At 49.2% G+C, this 17,933-nt stretch overlaps 1 protein-coding gene across 8 annotated transcripts in view; it reads right to left on the reverse strand.

Moving 5' to 3' along the window:
• Positions 1-17,933, reverse strand: part of EFCAB6 (EF-hand calcium binding domain 6) — a 253,969-nt gene that overhangs the window by 34,902 nt on the left and 201,134 nt on the right. For all 8 annotated transcript variants that reach the window (XM_059887190.1, XM_059887189.1, XM_059887191.1 and 5 more), the window contains 3 exons: positions 14,657-14,812; positions 7,753-7,948; positions 4,224-4,415 (listed from right to left, as the gene is read on the reverse strand). In XM_059887190.1, the coding sequence (XP_059743173.1) occupies positions 4,224-4,415; positions 7,753-7,948; positions 14,657-14,812 (544 nt within the window). The remainder of the gene's footprint in view (positions 1-4,223; positions 4,416-7,752; positions 7,949-14,656; positions 14,813-17,933) is intronic.

Consider the following 17,933-nt stretch of genomic DNA (forward strand, 5'->3'; position numbering starts at 1 on the left):
ACCCCACAGCACAGGTCAGATGCTGACATCTGATACGTTTTCTCATTGCTCATCTGTCTCTCTTGCTAGGATACAGGCCTGGCTCAATGGCTGACCTCAGGACCCTGCCCAGTGCTGGGTGCGCAGCGGCCCACCGGAAGCCCTGGCTGATGGACAAAGTGGGTGGGAGGGGGCACATCCCACCAGATCCACGCTTTAGAGACACAGTGGTGACATGGAAACGCCAGTGATGTCACGGGAGGGGAAGAGGCAGCTCCGGGAGGGATGTGCAGGGGCCTAGAGGAGAGGCTAGGTGGCAGGGGTGGGAAATGGTGAAAGTTCTGGGGCGGGGGATGGCTAAGAAATGGGGGGACAAGAAGCTGAGGGACAGGGAGGTATAGCTAGAGAAACAGCAGGGCTTACAGGGGCTGCTTTGTGGGATGGGACTGGGGTGAACAGCTGATCAAGTGGTCTCTGTCCTGAAATCTTTGGCAACAATTCCTTTTTTTTTCTATATGGGCATATACTACTTTGATACAAATAATAAATGTTTGTTTAAAAAAAGAGTCTTTTAAGAGTTGAGGAAAATCCCCAACAACCCCCCAACTCAGCAGCACACGCTCCCTGTCCTTGACCCCACCGCCAAAGGATATCTGTATAGGGAAGAAGACCAGAGGTGAATACACCAAGATACTGGGCTTTCCTGGTGGTAAAGAATCCGCCTGCAATGCAGGAGGCCCAGGTTCGATCCCTGGGTCGGGAAGATCCCCTGGAGGAGGACATGGCAACCCACTCCAGTATTTTTGCCTGGAGAATCCCATGGACGGAGGAGCCTGGCAGGCTACAGTCCATGTGGTTGCAAAGAGTCAGACATGACTGAGTGATTAACACTTCCATTCCAAAATGTTAACACTTTATCCCGAAGGGTGACTTTAATTCTCCATCACAATGATTGCTATGTTCCAAATCATGCAAATGGATACAAATGGCAACTATTACTATTAGCTTAAACCATATGAAACTGTCAATAGTCAATCATTTAGGGCTCTAAAGATGGCAATTTCATAGGATGCAACCTCACAGAAAAAGAAATTAGTTTCTTTAGCTGCTTTCAAGATCAATAAAAGTATTCCTATCCTTTGAACCCAGTTATTGTATTTCTCGGTTTCTTTCTTTAGGAGAAAAAATCCAAAATGTGGATGTAGACATAGAAAGTGTTCACTTAAAAGCAAAGGACAATCTCAAAAACTGGGAGAAAAACTCTAAATGCTTAAAAACAAAGAGTCAGTGGAATGTTATACAGACATTTAACTTATGTTTGGAAGAACTTGAAGTGACATGGAATGTTAAGGAGAAAAAAAGCAAGATACGTGATTACATCTGCAGCGTTACCTCCACTGGGTAAAAACACGCATTCGGTTAGTATGCTAAGGTTCACGGTGGCATTATTCACAGGAGCTAAAACTTGGAAGCAGCCTAAGTGTGAGCTGACAGGTGAATGGGTAAGCAAAATACAGTCTATCCACACGACGGATATTCTGAGACTTATCAACGAAGGGCATTCTCACACGTGCTACAGAAGGAGGAGCTCCGAGGGCATTATGCTCAGTGAACCAGGCCAGACACGGAAGGACAAGTACTGTACGATTTCACTCACCGGAGGCACCTAAAGGTGTCAGGTTCATAGAGAAAGCAGGACGGCGCTCGCCAGAGACTGGGGCAGAGGGGTAGGGAGTTAAGTGGGACAGAGGCTTGCTCTTGCAACATCAAGAGAGTTCTGGAGATGGATACACAGCAACATGAGTGGGCTTAATGCCACCGGGCTGTGCACTTGGAAAAGGATGAGATGGTGACATTTACAGTAGATGTATTTCACCACGATAAAAGAATTGGGGAGGGGGGAGGCACTAGAAATAGACGAATAAGCTCTCCGAAGCAGCCCTGGGGCCCTGGGAAGAAGACCAGCTCAGAAGCTGAATTGCCTGGCGTCCAACCGGCTGAGGAAGCAGGCAGGTGGTCCCTGACTTCCGGAGCCCACCTGCTCCACCCATCCTCTCCCTCATCCCACGTGAGGTGATGCACGGGGTGGACCCGGAGCTCAGAAGGTCTCGCTCAGCAGGATGGAGCTTGTTACTGTTGCACCATCATCATGGGGTTAAATGACTTTTTCTTTTTTTTTTACACTTGTATTTTCAAAAATTTTCTCAACAGGTATTTCTTTTAAAATCAGCGAAAAGATGTAAGTCACATAAAAACAGGGAGAGTCACCATAAACAAAGAGAAAAGACAAGTCATGGATCAGGAGGAGATATTTACAACGACCACCCAACAAAGAAGTGGGGCCCTTTTAGGCAGTTCCCAGAGGAGGGAGCCTGGGTGGCTGATAACATTTGAAAGTGTCGGCAGAAAATAAATCTGGATAATACCAAGGGCTCCAGGGTATGGCACGTGGGGAGCTCTCCCGCAGGGCCGGCCGGAGTACACGCTGATCGCTGCAGCCACTGTGGGGGTGTCTGTGGAGCTGAACCTGTGCCGTCCCGCCCCCTCCCCGACCCAGTCGGTCTCCGTGGAGTGACCCTGAGTGTGCGAAGGACACAGTCACAGAAGGCTGACTGTGCAAACGGCAAACCACCTGCCCGCCGTGAGCAGCAGGACAACTGAATGGGGTTTGCTCGTTCAGCAGAATGTATCCACGTCTCCCTTCACTGGCTAGTTCTACAGCAGCTTCAGTGGGTGAACTGAAGCCAGTGTAACGACATGAATAAATCTTAAATTCCTGATAGTACAGCAAGAAAACCTAAAGCTCTGAAGAGTTTGATATAATGTCATACATATATATATAGTTTTAAAACAGAAAACACAATAGTACATAGGAATGACCATCGAAATGGCAAAGATGAAAATCTTCACAGTCCCCAGAGTGTTTAGAAGCCTGGAGGCGGGAGCCAGGCTTCGGGGGTCACTAACCAGCTCTGCCACCACCTCCGGGAGTGACTGTGGCCAACGACTTGACGTCCGTGCCCCAGGGCTCGTCTATGAAATGGGATATTACTAGCATGTGCCGCCAGTGACCGCAGAAGAATTACGTGCGTATAAAGGGTTAATAACAGGGCCTCGCCCACGTAGACTTTGCTGTTGTCATTATTACTGCATGGAGCCTCAGACCTTAAAAATGTTCATACTATCTGCTCTAGCAACCTCACTTCCAAGAGTTTATCCCACGTGAGTGACTGAGGATTTATGGACTCAGATGTTGATTGTGTACAAACGTGTGCAGTCGGAAATGACCCGAGCGTCCAGCTACGCGTGCCTGTGTGCTAAGTTGCTACAGTCATGTCCGACTCTCTGTGACCCTACGGCCTGTAGCCCGCCAGGTTCCTCTGTCCGTGGAATTCTCCAGGCAAGGAATATCCAGCTATGACAGTGTGTGTGTGTGTGTGTGTGTGTGTGTGTGTGGCTGGTGTGTGTGTGTGTTGTCAGGGCCGGGGGGGGGGGGTAGGGTTTGCAGTTAAATACATCCCAGCACAGCCTGTTGAGATTTAGCTGCCGCATTATTTTTGTATTTTTCCTATTTGTTATCTCCTCTTCCATGAAGGCAGGGACCATAGCACCGTCTGACTCAGCACAGAATGGCGACCAAAGAAATCCAAGTTCACTGAAAGTAGCCTGTGATTTCACTACTGATGTTGGCCCATTTACAGTTAGAGATGGAGGAAACAGCCTGAGAAGGAACAGTTCATGCAGCCAGAGAAGTGGTCCCAGGAATGAACAAGAGCCCTGTGGTCAGCCACCCACTCTCCTCCAGGAAGTCCCCTTAGACTTCCCCCAGGACCCTGCTACAACCACGTTGACCCCTACCCCAGGCTTGGCTGCTGCATGGCCCAGAGCCTGGAACATAGTGGGTCCCAACAAGGGTCTCCTAAGTGGGTCCCAACTCCCTCAGGGCCTGACTTCTCCGGACACCAGATCATCTTCAGGGATCTACGACTCCTAGAACTTTGAAGCTTCTCCTAAACTTCTTTGAAAATCAGTAAAATAAAATAACATTTCAGTGAAGTAAAGGATACATATGTACCTTCTGACACTCAACGTAGAATCAATATCAACTTTTCATTTATAATAAGCTAATTAACTCAGGTGGTTGCCGATTTATGTGACACGGTTTTAATCAATTATCTATTTTGCCAAGACTAATTTTAGCCCTTTTCCAAAGAGAAATGCTTATGTGCTGCGGACACTCTTACCTCCTCAACGTAACTGCTGAAGTTCTGGAGAAAATATTTCCAATTTATGTAGGGGGTGAGATGAAGTCTGAGTTTTCTCAAAAAATAATGATACTGGTTATCTGTTAGTTTGTAACAGAAATCCTTAAGAACCTGTCCAAAATCTGAAGCCTTTACAAACCCAGTGTCCTCTTTATCCAATGCAGAAAATGCCTACAATTTAAAAAAAAAAAGCAGATATTACAGTCAAATATTTCAAAAATATTTTTCTTAAGTATTGCTTTTTGGAATGCAAATGAAATAAAGTGAATGGGAGTTCCCGGTAGATTCTAAATTACTAAATAAATGCCCCAGGACTGAGAGGCAGGTAGAAGGTGCGCCTGGTATAGGAGCCGATGTGTTGTTGAGGAAACTCACTTCCCTCCCTCCAACCTGGATATGAAGAGGAAGAGGGGTGAGAGGAACCCCAGCCTCACTGGTCTCCAGCCGAGGGGTGAAGGAACCTGTCTGAGGTCTCTTCATCATTAAACTCGAGCTCCTGAATGAATCATTCATAACTAGAGGCTCAGGTAAAATTCCACTGCACTGGGATGTAGGGCAGGGGTCTCGTGATAGGAGTCTAACGTCAGAAGTGTGGCCAGGAGGAGGAGTCAGGGGACCACCCCTCCCATCCCCACCCCAGGGCTTGAACCCTGAGGCTGCTGTCCTTTGCCCACCCTTGGCTGGAGCCCACACGGCCTTCCTTCCCAGGGACACCCCACCACCGACATCTGTGCTGGAGGAGCTGCGGAAGACAGTGTCAACCCAGCAGAACAGCAGTCAAACCAAAGTGCAAACATTTGCTATAAAAAGGAAGCACGTTTCCCCCCATCTGTTGAAACAGAACTATTTGTTTCTCCTGCATTAGAAAACCTATATCAAGGTGCAGGTTAAGATCTTAGTTTCTTAGGTGAGAATTGAAGGTGCTTGCAGACGGAAACCCAAATTCCCTTGCGGTTAATTGTCACTCAGGACTAATTAGGCACCCTCATCGGTCCAGGGGGTGGTGTTATGCGTGTCACTAAATTAACCTCAAATTGCTGTCTGGCTGCGAGCTTGCATTTGCCTGTGGCGATATGACACAGCCAGGGACGGTGGGACGCCTCTAGCGCCACGGCCGGGAGGCAGACTTTGAACCTTGGCTGTGTTACCCACCGTAAGCCCTCAACCTCTCTGTGCCGAACGTCTTCAGTATAAAAACCGGGACTTCAGAACTCGCGCTGGTCTAAGTTTTACTGCAGCAAATCTGAAGACACATCCGTCCCAGGTACCTGCGCACAGTGGATCTCGGCAGGTTGTTAAGGGGAACGACCCTCCAGGTGAAGGGCGCTGACTGAGCATCCTGTCCTGAGGGCATTAGAAGGCCCCGTGGAGCCACAAGGCTCCGTGGACCTAAGGGGTGAGCTGGGGTCTGGCTCACTGCGGCCATGGGACCCGCACTTCCCTGGGGCTAGGTGGCTTCCTCGTGCATCAGTCCAGCCTGACAAGCCACACACAGGCTGGGGGCGGGGAGGCTCAGATATGAAAGGCATGGACGGAGAAGCCTGGCAGGCTACAGTCCATGGGGTCACGAAGAGTCAGACACAACTAAGCGACTTCACTTTCACTTTTCACGTTCATGCATTGGAGAAGGAACTGGCAACCCACTCCAGTATTCTTGCCTGGAGAATCCCAGGGACAGAGGAGCCTCGTTGGCTGCCATCTATGGGGTCGCACAGAGTCGGACATGACTGAAGCGACTTAGCAGTAGCAGCAGCAGGGAGCTATAGACTCTGCACAGATATACAAGGTGTTGCTGCATCATTTCAGAAATAAGAGGCTGCATCGAGACGGGTCCCCCATGACCTGAGGAGACGCCTTATGTGTCTCTGGTCCCCTTGCTGACCCTTCTCCCCAGACACTGTCATTCCTTCCTTCCCTCCCTGCCACAAAGGCCACCCTCCCTACAGGCCACCTGCAGTCTCGTGGCCAGAGAATTTCACTCTCCTGCTTAAAACCTCGCCCCCTAAGGAGTGTTTCTCGGGAGTGAGAACCGTAGCTCCTCCCGCAGTTTCCACGGACCTCAGTCTGAGAGCCACCCTGAGCTGGGAGAGGGCAGGGCCGCCCTGCACTGGACTTATTTGGCCTGCACGGTGCCTCCGACAGATCTGAAACATGTGTTGACATTGAGAAATCAGGAGGTTTCATAGCTGCTTATAAAAAACGCAAAGATCTAGCTGAGCTGGGACCATTTCTCAGCTCAGCAGCGGTCGGTCAGCGGAAGTGCTGAGCAGAAGCTGCCCTCTGGACAGGGCTGTGCCCCCCGGCCTGCTGCGGCCGCCCGCAACCCCTGCGGCACTTCCTTACTCCTGGCTCCTCCGTGAGCATTGAGTCTGCAAACCTCACAAGGCGACCCCTGGGCCTGGGCAACCTGGTGTCGACAGGGTGTATAGACGGGATTCCAGCTGACCTGCAGCGAGGTCATACTAATCTGTGATCTTCAGATAGTCATTAAAAAAAAAAGACACAAAAGTGTCAGATCCTCATTGTGAATTCCTACACGCAGACCATCTCTGCTGTCCGGGAGGAAGGCCACACTCACTGGCATTCCAGAATAGTCACGGGCTGGCTGGGCTGCCCCTGGCCTTTCGTCTCTCCCTCTGACCCCAGAGGCTTGGACTCAGGAGCCCAGCTTGCCTCCCGGCGCCGAGGGGGTTAAAAAGCCCAGGCCTGGGTGTTTGGGCGGGTCCGTGGGTCTGTGTATCACAGTCACAGAGACAGCCCTGCTCCCACTGTGCTGTCTGGACCGTGCACCTGGCGTTGCACGGGCAGCTCTGGATTCGCCGTCTCATCAGGCAGCAAGGCCTGCCCTCTGCACACGGCATCTCCTCTTCCCATGTCTGTTACAGGGGGCAGCTCACGTGGGGACCCTCAAGGGGGACCAGCCCCTCGCCAGGAGCATGGCCCGGGCACTGTCTTCCGAGGATGCGCCCCATGGCACTATCCCCATGTAGTCTGGGTCTTGACATACCCCACGGGGTCAAGAAATGTCAGCCTCAATGTGAGCGTACTGAGGGGACTCCCTTCTCACACTCCTGGGACTCTGGTCACAGTGAGACTTTGGCCACAGCCCTGCCCTGGGCAGCCTCTTCAAGGCCACCTTGAGATGGCATCGCCCACCCCCATGGGCCCGAGAGTCCACTCTCACCTGAGGCCTCCATCCTCTGCCCTCTTTGCCCAGAAACCCCTGCCCTCACCGCAGATCCAGCCTCTGCTGGAGGCGAGTGCTTCGGCCTCACGCAACACATGCTGGCTGTGATCATGGCAGCTTTGCATGGAGCAAAAATGGACACACACATGTGCTCACACAAACAGTCTGGTGCCGACCCACCATCGGGTTCTGATGCCCCAGGAGAGTGGAGGGAGGGGGAGGGGCCCAGGAGGAGGGGCCAGTTTGCGAGGTGGTGTTCAGGAGCTGGCATGGTGCCAGGGCTTCGGTCCCCTCAGTAAAGGCGCGTGTGGCCTGCCGTACCGTTGACAAAGCCAGACTGGAGGCGGCGATGACTCCCTGGATGTTCTTCAGAACCTCCTCTGGACTTAGGGCTGCAAAATTGATCGGCACGCTCTCCTCTTTCTCCTGGGACTGAGGTCTTGTCAGCTTGTTGTTCTCCACCGCTCGCAAGAAGTCAAGGTAATTGATGGAGTTATTGTGCCAGGCGATTCCCCAACTTGTCCCCAAAGAAAGAACACAATATATTAGTTAAAAACGCCATCACTTACTCAATCAACAAACACCTGCTGAGCACAAAACAGTGCGGGGGACACGGATAAAGAGAGGCGCCCTTTCCTGGCCGGGAGGTGCTGCACATGGGCCAGCTATGCTGTTATACGAGGGCTCAGGGGAGGGCTATGACAGAGGTGGGGCTGCAGACCATGCAGCGCTGGCGCTCTGAGTCTTGAAGGCTGGACAGTCGGGCTCACAGGGTTTGAAGAGCAGAGGGTGGGGGAGGAGGAGTGGCTGGAGGAATCCGGCCCTGTGATGGGGGCGGATGCAGGAGCCTCAGCACAGACGTGACATGTGCGGAGACGTGATCTGGGGAGATGCGTCTGATGGTGATGGCACAGCCGGGATGGAGGAAGGACTCGAGTGGTGGGGGCCGGGGCTGTGTTCCTCGAGACCTTAGCTGACCAGGGCCCTCTCACTGAGAAATGGTAAGGACTCTGAAATCAGGGAAATACGTCAGAGCCAGTGACGAGGAAAAGACGGGCTGAGTAAAATAGATGTTAAATTCTTTTTCAAAGAGTGGTTGAAACTATGTTGGCAAGCTGAGAGCACCCAAAACATCTTTTTTTTTTTTTCACAAAACCTACACAGCTTAGTATTTTCTCAAACGGCAATTCCCTGGTGGTCCAGTGGTTCAGAATCCACCTTACACGGCAGGAGATGCAGGTTCGATCCCTGGTTGGGGAACGAAGACCCCATGTGCTGCAGGGCAACTAAGCCCACACGCCACAACTGGAGAGTCTGGGTACTGCACTGAAGGAGATCACGTGGCCCAACTGAGACGCGACGCGGCAGATAAATAAGTAAACATGTTTTAAGAAGACATTCCATCTGGGTGTGCGTCTCAACAAGGACATCCATGCGGAAAAAAGAGGCTCCTGCACTCCACTCCAACACACAGAAAAATACCTTCAATTCTAAAAGAAGACTCTGCAAGAGCAAATCCAAGTTTCCTGAGACTATAGAGCTTATTTATTAAAGATGTAAAATAACGCAAAACACAGCTTGATGGCACTCAAAGTTCACGTTTCTGTAACAGATTCCCTGGGGATCACTGGCATCTTAACCCCTATGCGCGCCTTCGCAAGATGGAGTGTGTGTCAAAGAATAGCTCGGAACGCCAGCAAGTGGAGAGGAAGGTTTCCAGAGACTGGAATAGCAGCTTCTAAAGAGAAGGAGCCAAGAGCCGTGTTTCTCCAACCGCAGCTGCAGAGCTGCTTTCCACGGCCCCGCGTCTCTGGCTCGCGCGGCCGAGATGCCGAGGAAGAGGATAATCAGCTCCGTTTCATCGGCGGGGTAAATTGCCAACTTGGTGTTAAAATTTAGTAATAAAATCAAATGCATATGCTAATCTCAGTATTATTTAGAAAAGTCTATTTTGGATCTAGAAAAGAATAATCTACATATAATTATAAATAACAGAGATGTTTATCATCAAGAGGTCTTTGAGAAGAAACAAGCAACTGAGCGATGGATCCTTATTAAGGTTTCAACTCGTAAAAAAGTTGATCACCCCATTGACAGGTGGACTACAGAAATTCCACAGCCCTTGTGGTGTTTACGAAAGTATCAGGCCTGACTACGTTTTAACAAGAGTCTCTTGTAATCATTTAGTTGATTATTTATCTGGTGCTATTTTTTGTGATTTATTCACTGAATGCATTTGAATTCATGTTCAGCTGGAAATAGATTTAGTGAGAGGAGACCCTATTTAAGGAAGAAGAGGATACAGGCATTTGAGGATGAAATGGTCCTTCTTTTCTCTATGCAAACACACACACACATCCACACTCATACACTTACGTGCACAGACATATACATACATGTACACATATAGACAATAGAACACTATCCTTTAAAATTTTAAGGGAAAATGACTTGCTCTCTAGGAGTCTATGTTCTAGCAAGCTATCAATCTGTGCAAAGGAAAACAAAAAACACTTTCAGACAAAGAACTGAGAAAATTGTTTTCCTGTCCCCCTTTTTCTTAGGAAATTACTCCAGGAAATACTCCAGCAAAATAAGAATGCAAATTCAGAGATAAAAAGATGTGGGCTTAAGCAACAGGGGCTCCAACCCTGGACAGTCCGGGAGGCTCTTGGTGGGGACCTGGAAGCAGGACGCAAGGAGCCAGGCTCTCAGGTGGAGGGAGCCCAGGGGAAATTGGAGGCAAGAGAAAGTTAGGGCAGACGCTGGGGGAGCTGAAGGCTGACGATGTTCAACTCCAAACCTGAACCCCACTTTAGGAAACAGCGATAGTTAAAGAAAACACCCTGTTCTCTTTGTTCTAGGAAGTAGTTTACAGCAGAGTTTACAGCATTTCATAGTTATGACACTGTACATATTCATTTACAGCCTTTCCGCAAATGGCTTAAGAAACATGCACGGTGTCCCTAGGTTTGCCGACGATGAGGTGGGCACGGAGGCCCAGGGGTAGACCCACTGAGAAGAAAGTTAATTTTCATTCATTACTTGGACACTGAATACTATGAATTATGAATATGTACATAGTCATAATTATGAAATGCTGTTTAATGGCATTTGAGTTTTATAATCAACCTGTGAATCAAGCAAAGAGGATCTGGTTGGGGCTGCAGGCCATGTAAAAGTTAACTAGCTTTTGCAAAAAAAAATGTCATAGCCAACAAAAGGTGGGACATGGAGAGAAAAGGTGACAGGAAGGGGGTAGCGGGGCTCTGTGCCTAAGAGCTTGGAAGGGTCACTCTCATTCTTACGACAAGAAGGAAGCCCAACAGACTGAAAACCAATGGCCTTTCTTGGTCCCATCAGAAAACTGAGGTCACAGGGCAAAACATTACCTCCAAATCTGGAGAGATGGGTGAACACAGAGACTTACAGCCAAGATCTGCTTTCCTGGAACAAAGACCTTTGGAGCTGTAAGCCAGTAGGAACACATAAGTGGTAACTTGGACAACAGTAGAAAATCAAAGACAAAGAGAAGATCTTTACAGAAGCCAGAAAGGGCGGAAATCTTGTTTATAGAGGAACAAAGGTAAGAATTACATAGAGTTTCTCATCAGAAATCATGCAAGTAAGAAGATAGTGGACTGAAATATTTAAAGTGTTGACAGGAAAAAAAAAATCACCACCCTAGAATACTATATTCAGTGAAACTTATCTTTCAAAAGTGAAGGAGAAATAAATACCTTCTCTGACAAACAATCACTGAGGGGATTCATCACAGCCACCCTGGCCGTCAAAAACGCTAAAACGCGTTAGCGTTGTCTTCTGAGAGAAGAAAATCAAAGAGCCAGAAACATGGATCTACCTGAAGGAAGAAAGAGCATGGGAGAAGGAATAAATGAAGGTAAAATGATATCTTTGAGGGACTTCCAGGCTGCCAGTGGCTAAGACTTCATGCTCCCAATGCCAGGGGCCCAGGTTCAACTCCTGGTCAGGAAACTGGATCTCACATGTGGCAACTAAAGCTCTAGCATGTCGAAATGAAGATAGAAGATCCCAAGTACCACAACGAGGACCCAGCACAGCCAGATAAATAAACAAATATTCTAAAAACAATAATATCTTTTATCTTTCTTATTCTTAGTTGGTCTAATAAACCACTGTTTGCTCAATGTTACAATAACAATGTATTGGGTGATTATAGCAAACGGACAGGTGAGGTGGATACAGCAGTTATAAGGCAGAGGTCCCTAACCGTTTTGGCACCAGGGGCCAGTTTTGTGGAAGACAATTTTTCCACTGATGATGGGGGGCGGGGATGGTTCAGGAGGTAATGTGAGTGATGCGGAGCGGCAGGTGAAGCTTTGCTAGCTCGCCCACCGCTCAACTCCTGCTGTGCAATGTGGACCAGTACCAGTCTGTGGCCAGGGATTGTGGACCCCTAAGGAACAGGAGACAGGACTTGGGAACACTTCTCTGTAATAAGGTACCTGCACCTCCTGTGAAGTAGTGACGTGTTACTTGACATGGGACTTAGGCTACTTGTCCACTTGGACTGCAAAATCTAGAGCAACTGCTCACATTTTTTTTAGTGGGAAGAGAGGGAATGCTAATATCCTCACATCACAAAGAGAGGAACGTGAGATCCAGGTGCTCAGTCATAGAACTGCCAACCTGCACAGCTATGGGCCGTGGCAAGTTAGAAACTGCATGTGGAAGCAGTTTGAGGAGGGGCAAGCAAATGAACTGTTTTGATTCAAAATTACAAGAGGATAAGGCTTGCAGTTCAAGTGGCCCCAAAGCACATAACTAGTTCACTTCCTCCTAAAGTGACAGAAGGAGTTTTTAAAAGGTGTCAAACAGTGGTTCTCAGGATGCTCTGATCCAGCAGCATCAGCGTCACTCAGGACCTTGTTAGGAATGCAGATTCCCAAGGCCCAGGCTAAGTCAGAGAGCCTGAGGAAGGGGCCCAGCAAGCTGGGTTTCAGATGAACAAAAATAACTTTAGTATAAATGTATACCAAATATTGCATGGAACATACACACACACACACACACACACACAAAACTGTTTATCTGAAATTTACATTTAACATAGCATGTTATGTCTTACCTGGCAACCTTAGTCCCTGGGAAATCTGACGAGCCCAAAAGAAAAGTTTTAAACATTCTGACATTGGGAGTCTTCCAAGGAAACTACCTGCCAGATTATCCTGCCAAAGTAGTTCAACCAAAGTTGACTAGCTCTACCTATCTGTGTAGAACTTTTAATCTGCTTCTTAGTATCTCACTCTTATTTGGGGTATATTTTTGAGGAAAATGTCTAACATGGAAGATGGAAGGAAAAAGCAACACTGAGGAGAGAAGCAACATTTCTCAAGTGAAGAAAACTTAAAAAAAAAATCTATTGTTAATAGTTTCAGAGGAATGAACTAGTATATCCATGAAACAAGAACAGGATACTATAGAAAAGGAATAATATTCTGAGAATTAAAAACATGCGCTGGTAATTAACAATATGAAAAGTATTTTTAGCAGGGATAAAAATCTCAAAAGAAGGGTTGCAAACTAAAACTGAGAAAATCTCCCAGAAGGTGGAGCAAGAAGGAAAAGGGATGGAGGACAGGAAAGGTTTAAAATACTGGGAGACACTTCAAGTGGCTCACTAGTCAATAACAGTAGGAGGCTCAGAAAGAAACAAACAAGAGAGGAGCTCGTTAATGAAACAAATCAAGAAAGTTTTTGAGAGTTGAGGAACTTGAAAAGGGACATCCGAGAAGATGAAGCTGACAGATTAGTTGAGGTTGTCTGAACACACTAGAAAGAGATTTCACAAATGGGAGAGAACTGGGGTTTAATTAATGATAAGAAGTACATAGAAACGAAGCCAACAAAAAATAACGATTAACTCCAGGGAAAACAAATGCTACACAGGAAAAGAAAAGTGATCATTCCGTCACAGTAATATAAACCCCGAACACTCAGCTACAGCACACGGTGACACGGCAGACGGGGAGCCCGTGCAGGTGACACGGCACACGGGGAGCCCGTGGAGGTGACACGGCAGACGGGGAGCCCGTGGAGGTGACAAGGCAGACGGGGAGCCCGTGCAGGTGACACGGCACACGGGGAGCCCGTGGAGGTGACACGGCAGACGGGGAGCCCGTGCAGGTGACACGGCACACGGGGAGCCCGTGGAGGTGACACGGCACACGGGGAGCCCGTGCAGGTGACACGGCACACGGGGAGCCCGTGGAGGTGACACGGCACACGGGGAGCCCGTGCAGGTGACACGGCACACGGGGAGCCCGTGCAGGTGACACGGCACACGGGGAGCCCGTGCAGGTGACACGGCACACGGGGAGCCCGTGCAGGTGACACGGCACACGGGGAGCCCGTGCAGGTGACACGGCACACGGGGAGCCCGTGCAGGTGACACGGCACACGGGGAGCCCGTGCAGGTGACACGGCACACGGGGAGCCCGTGGAGGTGACACGGCCGACGGGGAGCCCATGCAGGTAAGCGTGCGTGGGTTTCCATGGGGTCGGGGAGGCTGGCGGTGGTGAGGCGGTTGGTGGTTATGCGATGGGTGAAAAAGAGTTAAACCCACATTTTCCTGATAGGAAGCCAATAGACACTGCCTTAAAAGTGAAAAATCAATAAGTAGCTATTTAAGTTTGTCACTTACGACTATTAACTTAAGTACCAAAAATAGGCATTTAAAGCATTGGAAGTTATTGACTCTAGGGAGGAGAAGGTGGGGGTAGGGGACATCAGGGCAGAGGGCTGCTGTTTCTAATAAGCCTTGCAGGATGACTTAACTCCTGCCCAAGTGTATGAATAACGTGGGTGAAAGAAAAATAACGTGAAAAAATGATGATTGTGCTGCTGGACACACCTGCAGGAAAATTATGTATTTGTCAAGTTGCTTTCTTTTTTCTTTGGGTTGACTCAAACCCAATAGAACATAGCCCGACCAGAGGATTATTAGAAGGCTCATTCTTTTTGTTTTTTAACTGAGTCACATTGGCTTATAAATGTTCTGGGAGTACAACATTATAGTTTTACTTCTGAACACAGGTTGAAACTCAATTTTTGGTGGCATGGGGGTTACTTCAATGCCGAAAGGCTGTTTGAGTGAACAGGGAAGGAAAAATTCATGAAAGTGACATGACCAGCCTGATTTTCAGTGCTGTGAGAACCATAGGTAACTTGCTCAAAGGAAACCTGTTTAGAAGATCGATCAGCTCCTCTTCCTTCAGAGAACAGCCACACTCCTGCAGCAGCCTCTGCAGCCTGCCCAAGGATATGTAGCCAGTTCTGGATTTATCTAGTTTGGCAAGTGCTTTGCTGATATCTTGATCGTGGTCCTTAAGTTTATCCCTGAAAGAGAATGCATTTGAGACACACACACTCCAGCAGGGAAAACCAATAATTTCTTTGGAGCAAGAGCTCCACGATCATTCTAATGCGATGATCTGATGATTCATCTACCAGCTATTGTTGAAGATGCTTTGCAGCCTTGGTATAATACATACATTGAAAGGTACTCGGGAAAAAAAATCATCATTATCATTTTATTATTATTATTATCAGCAAAACTATGTTAGAGAAATTACAACCTTGGCTTTTTACTAGAATGAGTACTTTAAAAATGGAGCGAAGCATTTAAAAATACAGTGATATCACAGACATGGGAAATACACCTCCATTCTCCCTGACGAAGCCTTGGTGGGTGCCTGTCACATGCCAGGTACTGCTCTGGGTGTCAGAGCGGCCACCCTAGCAGAATTTCCGTTCCAGGTGGGGCAAGACCGATGATAAACAGAAGACACCAGTGGCCTGCACGATGGGTCAGTGGGACGGCTGAGCGCTGGTGAGCAGGGCGAGGAATGTCCACAGTGGGCCGGGCTGCAACCCCCAGTAGTGGGTGCCGGTGGGCCTCACTGGGGAGGCAACACTTGAGCAGAGATGGCAGCTGAAGGACTCAGCTGGGATTTAGCCCCCTGCAGACCTCTCTGGGCCCAGGGATAGTCAGTGCCAAGGCCCTGAAGCAGCAGCGGGACCAAGGACGGCGAAGAGCCTGGGTCCCGTCGGTGAGCGTTGAGGGGGCAGGGGTCCAGGACCCCTGTCTGCTGCCAGGTCCTTCGCTGTGAAGAAACGCAGCCATCGTTTGCGTGCGTCAGTTGGCAAGCCAGGACCTGTGCTGCCTTCATGTCCCATCTCCCATTCTTTCCTCTTGACAAGGGAGGCGGGTAACTGTCATCCCATGTTATAGGAAGGGGACAGCGTCCGCCCATGCGGACTCTGGGCTGGCCAGCGGTCCCTCGCAGGGACACAGGGACGACGTCTAGCTGTAGCTCCTGCTTTAGTTAGAGCACTGATTTCCTTGGGAATGTGTTCAAGTTTCTGATTCAGTCTTCCAGGAAATTTCTTCCCAGACTTAACAGAAATTATTGGTAAGGGAATAAAAACATGTGGACGTCTTTGAGAATGAGCAGTCTTGCTCGGAACCTATGGGGCATGGAGTCTATTTTATAACTTCGGCTTATCTATGTCTCCAGAACGCTCTTCCTACCACACTGAACACTGTGCCTATCTGACTCCAGCTCGGCTGTGAGGTTCTTAGTCGGGGAAAAGAAGAAGCCAGAAACTCCAAACTCGAAATCTTCGCTGGTACTTGTCTACCACCTGAGATACGTATTGCAGATTGTTCCTGTTGTCAGACACTAGGCTGGGCATGCCAGGCTTCTCTGTCCTCTGCTATTTCTTGGAGTTTTCTCCATTGAGAAAACCGTCCACTGAATCGGTGATGCTATCTAACCAGCTCATCCTCTGCCACTCTTTTCTCCTTTTGCCTTCTCCTTTGTGGATACATACCCACAAACAGGTTCCTTGAGTGTGCCTGGGAAAAAAATTATCCATAGCAACAGAAAAGTCAGAAGTCAGGAGAGGAAGTCTGAGAGTATACTGGGATGGGGGAGGCAAGGACGCCGAGGCTGTGCGGGTCACGGTCTCCCTCCCCCACTGGCTCCCGGTTCTGAGTTGGCCGATGTGTGCCTCCAAGAAGCTGACACGAATGAGCTGCGCTAACTGTCTGGGGATGTGTCTCGAGAGAGGCAACTGCCTGGATTCCCGCACAGGTGTACTCTGAATTCAATCCCATGTTACAGACTGGTTACTCCTCATCACAACTATTACATTCCACTTAATCCTTCAAAAAGGGAAGCAAATGAAGGTATAAAAAAAAATCAGAACTTTTTTTGAGATACATATTTTTAGAGAATTGAGGCGTTGAGCCTTTCTTGGACTGGTTTCCAGGCAATAATCACCTCCCTTGCAGAGTAAGAGTGAGTGAGGATTCGGGCCTGGGATCCAGCCAGCTGCCCAGCAGAACCTGTGGCAGCCGACGCAGCGTCTGGGCCCCAGTCTGGACGCGAGACGGGAGCCCCACGAGGGTGGGGCCACAGAGCCCCCCGCCCTGTGGCCAGGCCGGCATGGTGGGAAGAATCCTGGGTGACCCAGCAGGTTTTGCTCCTGAGCCTCTCAGTTCACATCTCAGAACAGCCAACCATGCTCTGTGGCTGGTTTACTGATGCTATCCTGACCCTGAATCTTCAACTCAGACTTGGGCCCCAAAAGAGCAAGGCCTGGAAAATAAATACGGGCTTGAGAAAGGACTCTTCTGAATCTTAAAAATGTATTCAGGCCACTTTAAACAAAATCGATTCACTTAAATTTAAGAAGCACACATGAAATTCCGTGGCTCAGGCGGTAAAGCGTCTGCCTACAATGTGGGAGACCCGGGTTTAATCCCCGGGTCAGGAAGATCTCCTGGAGAAGGAAATGGCAACCCACTCCAGTATTCTTGACTGGAGAATTCCATGGATGGAGAAGTCTGGTAGGCTACAGTCCATGGGGTCGCAAAGAGTCAGACACGACTGAGCGACTTCACTTTGATGAGCACGACTCCTGTTTGTGAATCTTATCAGGGTTCGGTATAAAGGAGGAGGTTGACAGTCCGGGGAATGTGGCCTCCCGAAGGGTTCTCTGGAAGGCCCACTACACCGAAACTGAAAAGCGGGCTAACCTGAAGGGCAAAGCAACGTGAAACCTCACAGTGTGACTCCTTGAGGACAGGGCCCGGTCCTGAGTTTTTATGGCCCAGGCTTGTGTTCCTGGGTAGGAGAGCATGACGGTGGCAGGGCACTGGCCGAGCATGCGTCGGTTCGCCGAGCTTGGTGCTGTGAAGACGTGAGGGGCATCGTCCATTGGCTCCCAGCGCTCCCAGCCACAGACCACACGCACCAGTAAACGATAGCGGGAAGAGAACGTGTGTGGGCATCGCCAAGGACGCGCGGTTCCTCTCCGAGCCTCATTACTCACAAGCGGTAGGAGGGGAGGGAAGGGGACACACGCGTGGGTAATGAGGCCAGCCCTGCCTGGGAAAGATAAATCCCACTTTTTCATTCGTTTTATGGGATATGTGATTTATGACAATCTT

Source organism: Bos taurus, chromosome 5, assembly GCF_002263795.3.
Source record: "Bos taurus isolate L1 Dominette 01449 registration number 42190680 breed Hereford chromosome 5, ARS-UCD2.0, whole genome shotgun sequence".
NCBI classification, from domain to species: Eukaryota; Metazoa; Chordata; class Mammalia; order Artiodactyla; family Bovidae; genus Bos; species Bos taurus.